The following is a 10,215-nucleotide window of genomic DNA, read 5'->3' as shown; positions in this document are numbered from 1 at the left end:
CCTACCCTTCTCACTGTCACTGAAAAGCCTTTTCCACAAGCCATACAATTCTGCACCTCATTGTCTTCTGCCCACTTCCTGTTGAGAGCTTGGGTGTGTTTGATCTATATTGAAGATATTAAAAAAGCAGAGTTTTTTAAAATGCATGTCCAATTCCTACTAATTTCCTCCATTTTCACTGCACACACTACCTAGTGCAGTATAAAAGCACCAATTCTGTGATGATAATGAGAGCTTGTATTTGTTCAGAGAGAAAAATCTTCCAAATTTCAAAACTCTAAGCAGATTTAAGAACTCCAGACAGCAATACAGCCCTTGTACACCACAAGCATACCATCTTAATCATTCTGGAAAGGTAACCCACCACCAGTCTGACACAAACTTGAATTTCTCCTAAGTTCCCACACAAAGAATCAACAGCTTTAATTGCTTCAAATCAAATTATACCTGTAATGACTGGTTTTCTCGGCCAAGTTCCTGCATTGCAGCAGTAGTGTTGTCCAGCTTTTTCTTCATTTCTACAAGTTTGGCTTGAAGCTTTTCAATTTCTCCCTCACTTTTTATACACCTGAGGAAAAATATTAAATAGTGAGCTCAAAGCATACAAGGCAATGTACACTGCCTCCTTTGGGCAGGCTGTCATGTCTGAGAAGTTACTCTCATAAAATCCAGCCAAAGATATCCTTGCTGTGAAAAGTTCTTGGATGCCTTGACTGGAAAAATGTTTTGATGTAACAATCAGTTTAAGGTTATCCGGCATTGCTCCCAAGTATCTGTGGCTTATTAATACCTGGAGTTACTCCCAAAACCAGGGACAGTACTGAATGCAGTACATCAACGGCAAGCCCCGATAAGTACCCCCGGGCAAGAGGACACTCTCACAAACCAGCTGCAGCAGATCAGGTCAGACAAAGGAGCAGAAAAGAAACCTTTCTCTTCAGCAAGGACACCTACCGTCAGCTGAAATTCAGTTAACTATTGAAAGCCAAATCTCAAAGGGTGTTTTTCTGTCAAGTTGTAAACAGCTACTGGATGAGTTCAGCACAGTATGGCAAGGGACTGCTGAAGAAAGAGGATCTCACTTGAATTGATCCCATCCTTTTCCAAGGTCTACTGCTCAAGAAAACAACTCAGCAAGCTTGACAGTATCGAAAAAAGTTTTCCACTGCCTTCACCAAACATGTCAGGAAGTAAGGATGAAGACAGTTTCCTGTCCCACAGGTGTTTCTTCTACCCTTGTAATCGCTGCTTTCAGGTAACTCCTGCTGCCTGAAGGAAAGGCACTCTGCTTACCTAAGATTTAAATATACTGTACAGACAATAGCAGAACTGGAGAAAAGACGACTGTAATTTTTCAGGAGGAAGAAAATGCCTCCTGTGTGAACCTTAGCCTATCTAATCCAATTACACATTCAATCTCGTAACATTGAGCAGTGGGCATACCTAGAAGTCCCTAAGCAAATTCTGTTATGGAGGCACTGAAGAGTCTCTTCCAGGCTTCTGGATGACTAGTGCATCTACTCTGACTAAGTCAAGGCAGTAGAGCCTCAGTGTGATGGAGAAGGATAGTTAACTCAGGTAAGAGAAGCTCTCTCTGACGGGCCTTGCAAAATTCATACAACAGATCAGATGAGAAGCCACAACCTACATACCTCAAAGTTCAGAGGAGCCTAGTGGATTTGGAAGGCTCTTTACAGATGGGCATAAATCTTCGAGCATAAGCACAGAGCTGTGGCTTTCGTGACAAGTAAGGTCCTGATAAACCTGACTGATTTTCTAAAAAAGTCACCCTGTCAAAGCCCTCAAAGAGCACAGCTTGTTTCCAACAACCCTTTGCTATGCTTTGGCAGGGACAACAGAAAACTGCTCTCTGGAAACTGCACCCACAGCCCAGGCACTAGGAATAAACATAGATTTAAATAAAGTATGCATAGAGAACCAACTGAAACAAGTTTTCACTGTGAGGCTATCCATTTCCCAGAGTACACTTCCACATGGTCATGACCACAGCTTACCTCTCCAGCAATGCTCTTCTCTCATCCTGATTATTCTGCACTGTTGCTTCCAAGACAGCAATGTCCCCACGTAAATCGTCCGTCTGTTTCTCCAGCTCACTCACTCGCCTCTGACTGCTTTGCCACTCTTTCTTCATGGTAGCCAGGTTTTCATTCAGGGCTGTGACCTGCATGGTAAGCTTGGTCTCCTTTTCCTCATGTTTCTGGTTTTCTTCTTCTTTCTCTTTTTTCTCTGTGTGCTAAGAAAACGATGGAACAATGAAAAACAACCTTCAAAGTATTCTTTCCTTATATTTATTTATCTTACCATACTAGAATCACTACTTTTAATAAACAAACTACTAGAAAAGGGCTGTTATCTCATTGAATTTTCCTACCCTATTAAATGCTTTGAAGATTTCCAACCTTGTCATTTAAAAATTAACGTAATACTGACGTCAGGTCTCTGCTTCCTCTCTGTCCCTCGAAGAGTCCAAAGGCACGTTCATACAACAACAGACTCATACTCTAACATACTAACCAGTTTAGCTTCAATTTCAGCATATTCTTTCTTCAGCTCCTCTTCTCTCTTTTTCAGCTGATCTTTGACAGCTTGATGGGTCGTCTTCTCCTGTTCCAGAGCTGAATTCATATTATCTATTTTGCCCTGCAGTTCTAATTTCTGTTGAATCAATAGCTGGTTTGCATCCTTGAGATTTGCCACATCCTGTTAGGATACAGAGCTCAAAGTTAAAGTAATGACACTGAAAGTATAAATGATTTAAATTCACAACTACTGTAATTCTTCCCAAGGAGAGGACAGCAATAATTTTTAGTTTTATCACTGGAAGAAAGGATGATTTTATAGCACAAAGTATCAGTGATTTTCATGATCAAATATTTTAAACTTATATTATGAACAACGTTCAATTTTTAAAGTAAATTTAATGTATGTTTCCTACTCAAGTAGTGGAAGCTCTGCTGGGTTATTTTCTACAGTTCTTTGAAAACATACATTCTTTGTCATTTTTTAGAGTCTGTTCTAAAATTTACTTCACCTTGTTCTCTGGTTGCAATAATGAGGTTAAAAGCATCATAATGACAATGTAAAAATGAAACACTGATGGAAGAAAGCTAGTTTCTATTAGTCTTAAAAGTATAAATAATTACCGTACATTTAAAGCAAGTAGGACTACACATTTAGTTTTAAATATGTTTTACTTGTTCTTCTGTAATAAAACACAAAAAAAATCCTGAGGTAGAATAGTTAAATTTATAGGAATAATTTTCCTTAAAATGACATAGCCAAGCATGAAGGTACTAACAGACTAACAGGGGTTGACAGTTTTCCATAGAGCAAAATTCATGTCACAAATTAAAATCAAACCAAAGACAGTGAAAGAACATATCCTGAGGACAGGGGGATGCCCTATAAATGCACAGATATCCATTCCTTGGTAGGAGATGGGAAACAGGATATAAATCTTTAGGACACAATTTCTGGTTTAGTCTGATTGCTTGTAGGGAGATTGAGAAATGCATTTTAAGCTGCCATTGGTGTGCACATATTTTACATACCTCTTTATAAATCTTCCTCTTTTGAATAGAGATTTTAGGAATTATGAGAATTATAATAACCTTTCCCCAAAATCCAAGAAAGTATTGGGCATAGACTGCTCGACAGAAACAAACTACAAACCTCTATCTAAAAATAAGAGACCATTTTTTAAACACTGGAGAACAAAAGAACATCTGAAACTCATAAGATATCATGTTACTTTATTTTTATTAACGTATAGGGACTGCACCTTCATTTATACTTGTGCAGCAACTTAAACCCTGTGTGCCTAACAGATGTAAACACAACTACTAATAGCATAATATGGAAAACTCAAAACTACAGGAGTGTTTGTTTCTACAGAGACTAAAAAATGAAATACATAGAATGTGGCAAGAAATAGTTTGTTTTACTGAAGACTAAAATTTATTTAATTAAAGTCTCTAAACTTTTACCCTTTAGAGAGCTCATTTGATTGTTTTGATTTTGGAAGAGGGTCTTTTATGAGGCTCCTGACATTGTTTCTTCCCCAACTGTGACTTTTTAGGACATTTTAACAAACCACAGCGTATCAAGGGAGTTTCAACCCTACCACACATCCTTGAGAAGTACCAGATGTGCCTAGAATATCTGGGAAACTTCACATTCATGACACACTTGGACATCCTTTCTGCACTTCAGAATAGTCAAGCAAGAGTATGCATAGTGATTCTACAGTGAAGCAGAAGAAAAGCTGTGACATACAACTCATCCTGAAGCTAAGACAAGTTATGTGCTCTACCTGGCCAAGAACACTGGGCACTGGCGCTCCAAGGTTATCACTAATCAAGTCAGCATTGCTCAGGAACTTCAATGAAAGCTGGGCTTTGGTCCCCTTACCTGTAATAGTGATATTTACAGCAACCATCTTTGAAAATCCATTCCATATAGTATCTACTGAGCAGGCACATATTTCTTACCAGATAACCAACCACAGGAAGACTCAATATGTCTCAATATACCTTCTCAAATTCTTGTTTGCAGGCTCTAAGCTCTTCACCCAGCTTGGCACTTTCTTTTTCAAGTCTACTCCTTATTTCCTGGAGCTCTGTTGTTTTACATTTTTCATTAGCCAAATCTTTTTCTTTCAAAATCTTAAAGAGAAATAAAAAGTGCTAGAAATATTACTTATTTCAAATTCACAAAATAAATAAAAAAAAAACACTAAAGAAACAAAAAATATACAGGGCCCAAAACCTACTTGGAAGCTTTGTAATTAAGGGAAACAACTGCCACATTTCTCTATTCACAGTTCGTAGTGCAAACAAATAGCAGCATGTTTGTAGTTTTAGATTTAAAAGTACAACGTTTTTCCACCTGCCTAGTCACTTAGAACAAACTAACAGCCTACTGCGAACCAAATTCACTTCAACTGTATGTTAAAAGTCTTTGCACCAGAGGTTCAGTAAAACTGCCATTGCTGTGCACTACACAACAGTGAGCTATGCCCTCGACACCCCCTTGCTGTTTAGAGACGTAACAGAAATTAATAAAGGGTGCCTGAATGGGGTGGATGTGTCTGTGTGATTTCAAGACAGAGGCATTTACCCTGTCATTCTGAAGATCCTGTAACATTTTGGTCTTCTCACCCAGCTGCTGCTCCTTCTTTGATGCATCCTGCTCCAGTGCAGACTTTGCTTTCTTCAATTCCTGAATCTGCTGATTATTGCTAGCGATTCGATTTCTACTGGAAACTAGTTCTTCTTGAGCTAGAGCAAGTTTTTCTTCTGTGGACTAATTACAAAGAGAGTTCTGCAAATTATCTGTCAGTGTAAGAGCTTCAGATACTCAACAGTCACTTAAAACATTTTCCACATGGTAAAACCATTATCTAGTGTGCAACATTTAGTTTCAAATGTTAATAAAGCATAGTTAAAGAAAATTCTACGTTACAAGTTACCCTAAGTAAAAAGAAACTGCCCCAGTACCATTTCCAGCAGCATTACCTTACTATACATATTCCAGCTTGCATCCTTCCACAGAGAAAAGGTGAAAACACACAGAAGGACAAAGAATAAAAGGTGACTGATTAAAAGAGAATGAATCTGAATTTGTTCACAGAAACTGATTTTATTCTCTGGGCAAATCAACTGGTCTATAACTCTAGACAGCTGTTACTTAAAAGGCAGTGAAGCTATACTGTGAAAATTTCAAAACTCATTCAATGCTATTTTTACCAATGACTAAATTAAGCTAGTGCTATAATAATTGTAAAATTTTTGAAAAACCTAAAGTCAAATGTACAAATTGAAAATGCTGATATCAGGACAAACATTTTACTGTCTCAGCTGCACCAGCATTCTAAAGACAAAATTTAAACTTCCATTCAAAATCTACTACAGATTGTATTTTAATTTGCCTCTAACTCTCCCCATTACTAAGAAAAAATCCTTGCGTTTATCTTTCTACAACAGGTTGCAAAAAACCAAGAAACCACCTAATACTTGCACCCAAGACTCATTCTATTTGCTCACAACAAAGTCAAACTTCAGGGTTCTTCTTAAGTTAGTATTCTGGAGGTTATTTTTTTTTTAAGCCTTTGGCTTAGGTAAGGACTAGCTCGACTTAGAAGCATGTTCCTTGACAAAGAACCAATGAGAAAGAAATTACCAAACTCATCCTCCACTCCTCCAAAATACTGGTATTTTATGGAAAACTTTGATGCTACAATACAGAACGTGAGATGAGGAGATTTAGTATCAGTAATAAGCTTCCTACCTTCAGTGAACCAGTAAGAATTTCAATTCTTTCAAAATAAACTAAAATATTTTTGAAGCTCTTATTTAAATCCTAATCAAACCTCTTGTTGAAGGTTAGTGATTTTAAAAGGAATAAGCGCAACTTTGACTTCACTTAATTATCCATATGTTTTAGCCACTCCTGTGCTGATTTAAACACAAGTTGATTTCTGATACCTCCTAACCCTCCTTTGTAATGTCTAAACTATTTTGCCTATAGTCAGACTGAGTTTGAACCATCAGTGATGGAACACTGCTAATTCAATAGCACTTCAAGAATCCCAGTGGCTCTTAAAAACCACACACTGGCTTTTAAAATTAATTTGAAGACAAATTATTTAATTTGCTTTCTGAGTTATTAGAGTTTACTACTTAACACTTCACAACGTATTAAGTAAGAAATGTTTTTAAGCAAAATAGGGAGTGCTTTTAAAATTTCAAGCCTTCAGCAAGGTGAGTCTTTCTGAAAGCAAAATTATCTCTTTCTGCTCCACTGTGAGCAGTGGAGTACCACATTTTCCTAACAATGAGAAAGGATGGGAAGTGTAGCAACATCGTATAACATCCTCACAGGAAAACCCAACAGTCTCTACAGGTTTAGGAAGAAACGTAATGAAGCCACAGCTTTTACTCAAATTTGTTTCCAGTAGTAGAAATGTGGTTACATCCTGTTTGTTAGCACAGAATGATGGAATTTGATTAATTGATAGTGACATCAAAATTAAAAGCCTCCCATAGGGGATACTTGTCTTTCAAGCCCCCCACACCTAAAGTGTCTCCACTGGACTGGTTCTCTCATTGTGTCTATACCTATGCTAAAACAACGTAAATGTTCTTGTAAGGGGAGACAGTATTCAGCCTACTCTGCACCGTATTATGCACAAACATTTCTATAAATCAGTAACTTGTAATGTAAGATATTTGGCATTTTACATACAATTTGGCATACTACAGCTTACATATGTAAGTGCCTCTTAATTGTGCTGTGATTAATAATGATGCTACCTATCTACCTTAACTGGAAAACTATTCAATATATTCTTAACTGTGTATCAACCTTCTATCTATTTATGCCTGCCTTTCTGCTTTGGCCAAAAGTCCCTCACAGCATCTTTTGGAAATGGGCAGAAATCTTCTGGCACATGGTTAAACAATCCAGTTATTATCCTTGCTCCTGGCCCAGTCTCCACTGAGACTGTAATTCTGCCTGATTCTTTTGGACAGCTGAGGAGCTCACATCTTTAACATAAAATCACCTCTCAAGACATCTGATGCCACTTATTTAATTTCCATTCAGTTTTGCCATTACTCCCAGAATATGACAGGTGTTCTCCTGACAAGATACCCTCAGTCATGAGATGCTCTTTAGGATGACAGACAAAACTGAATGCAAGGAAAAGGTATAGAACAAAAGATGCCAATTTGTACTTATTTTTGTAGGGTGGCTGGTACAGAGTTTAAAAAAATAAATAAAAAGATATCACAGTCTGATTCACTATAACTTGGGCTGTTGCAGTGCAAATAAAAGTGCCAACAGCAGAACTGGTCCTAGCTGGGTGGCAGGACCTGGATTCATTCCACCTGAGATGCACAAATGAGCATTATAATCTGGCTCCCTGATGCCAGCTCACAAGGAGAGACATGAAATTATTCACAGATACTATCCTGATCTTTCTTCATTTCCTAAAAAGAAGGGTTAGACTGACCGTAGGCAACTTGGGCCCCTGACCTGAGGTTTGGCAGCATGAATATCATCCCAGAACATCCACCGGTGATACACTGACAGCGATGCCAATATTGGAGGCAAAGAAACATTCTTTTGAGAACACAGAGGAAACCAAAACTGACTACAAAGATTACAAATGCCAAGACTGAAGGCTACTTGGCAGAGCTCAGGAGAGCAGGATTCACACCAAGTATGTTTGCACTAACTCAGAATCAATGCAAAAATAAAATTCTGCATATTTAGTAACTCTTCTATACTAAAAAAATGACATTTTCACACAAAAACATATTTTGTGTGTATAGAAAAGGTATTAAATTATTAAGTATATACACATACAACATATTTGTATTTGTGTATATACATACAGAAATATTTAGTGGCATTCTTCTTTTATTATATATATTCTTTTTTATTAAAAACTACAGCTTTTACGAGCACTCAAACCCTACTCATTTTCTTTTTTCTGTCATAGAGGCAAAAACGTGTGAGTGTGGTTGCTGTTACAGACAGTGCATTTTCAAACCAAAGTACATTTGCAGCAAATTGTAACTACGTACTCACTTCCGATTTTGTAACACTTTCCACTTCGCCTCTGCAAGCCTTAGAGCTTCAAAGTTTGCATCTGGCTCCAGCTGCGTGGCTGGGACCTTCTGCTCCTGAACCAGAGGGCAGGCCCCAGCGTGCCGCTGGCACCCCGCGAGCAGCGCGCTGCTGCATCCCCCGCTGCAAAACCCCCCCGAGCCCGCCGCCCCCCCGCCGGCGAGCCCCGCAGTGACATTCCCACCAGAGGCCAGCAGATGGAGCTGTGCGCACGGCCCGGCTCCCGTCACCCCTTCCCGGGAGCTAGACCCACCACCCCGCTCATGCCACTCACAGGCTGTACAGCCTGCCACCATCCATCCCCACGCCTGACACCTCGGCCTCACCAGCAGCACGGTGCTACACCACGTGAGAATACTGGGGTATTCTTCCCCTTGTGGTATTTTTAACTCAAGAACACCTAGCATTGCTAGGACCTCAGGGTATGGCCCGGCCCTGCACAGTGCTGGGCTTCAAACCGTGCTGACTCAGCACAGCTGCGCATGGAATTCATCTCTCTCCTAAAAATCCTGCACTGAAAGACACCGAAGCCCACCTTCTATACAAATTTTAAAATCTTCTACTACTGCCTACCAATAAGATTCAGAGCAATCTGAACCCCAGCCCACCCCCATCAGCTTTGGTTCCAAACTTTAACCAAAATCCATAGCTCTGGCTCAAAGGATCTACTTTTATTGAGTAACTCACCCAAGGCAAAAAACATAATACAGACAACTGACTTTGAATTGGACTGTGACACTCTACCACGAAGTTATTCTGACTTGATGGCATTTTGACATTCAGCTCTCAAGACTAACATTATCATGCTGAGGCCTTCTGAATGCACTTTTTTTTTTTTTCCTTCATGGTCTTCCAAGACAAGTCATCACTGCTTCTTCAGGTTACCGTTGCAATAAGGAAGTATAACCATGATTATAGACCAGCTCCCCACCTTTCCTCTCTTCCATATTTTACAGAAAAAAGTGGTAGCAAGCAGACCTCACTAATCCCAAGTATGTTTTTAAAAATTCTTCTTAAAATCAAGCAAACAGCCTCCAAGTTGGTACATCACTTCAGTACTGAGGACCTCAGTCTTCTTCAGGCTCTCTAGGGTCCACAGACACAGAGAAATAAACCAAGGTACCTGACCACTTATCTTGATAATCTTGGTTTCCCATTGCCACCACCTTACTTTACCTTTTTGCATAGATGTTCTCTCTCTCTCTGGCTACCTCCCCCATTCAGGTTTAAAAGCATGTGGGACACCTACTGTCCTATTTTAAACTTGCCAGAACTAGAGGTTATCAAGCTGGTTTAATAATACTTATTCAGAGCTATTTTTGCAACAAGTGATACTTAAATGAAAACTATACCAAAAAAACCCAGTTACTGAGCACATCAAATACTTCTACAGGTCATTGCATTACCAAATGTTGATCTAAATGCACTGCAGAAAATTAACTCACAGAGGTACATGTGCTACAGGACATAACAGTAAGAAAGAATATGTTTACATGCTTACACCACCATTGCTCGTTAATCATGCTGAAGTGTTTCACAATTTAACATAGCGATTCAACC

At 39.0% G+C, this 10,215-nt stretch overlaps 1 protein-coding gene across 4 annotated transcripts in view; it reads right to left on the bottom strand.

Moving 5' to 3' along the window:
* Positions 1-10,215, bottom strand: part of EEA1 (early endosome antigen 1) — a 76,508-nt gene that overhangs the window by 6,847 nt on the left and 59,446 nt on the right. For all 4 annotated transcript variants that reach the window (XM_037388118.1, XM_037388119.1, XM_037388120.1 and 1 more), the window contains 6 exons: positions 5,140-5,325; positions 4,554-4,685; positions 2,536-2,721; positions 2,016-2,254; positions 448-568; positions 6-104 (listed from right to left, as the gene is read on the bottom strand). In XM_037388118.1, coding sequence (XP_037244015.1) covers positions 6-104; positions 448-568; positions 2,016-2,254; positions 2,536-2,721; positions 4,554-4,685; positions 5,140-5,325 — 963 coding nt within the window. The remainder of the gene's footprint in view (positions 1-5; positions 105-447; positions 569-2,015; positions 2,255-2,535; positions 2,722-4,553; positions 4,686-5,139; positions 5,326-10,215) is intronic.

The sequence above is a fragment of the Falco rusticolus genome, chromosome 5 (genome assembly GCF_015220075.1).
Source record: "Falco rusticolus isolate bFalRus1 chromosome 5, bFalRus1.pri, whole genome shotgun sequence".
NCBI lineage: Eukaryota > Metazoa > Chordata > Aves > Falconiformes > Falconidae > Falco > Falco rusticolus.
This window is presented reverse-complemented; position numbering and strand designations above follow the sequence as displayed.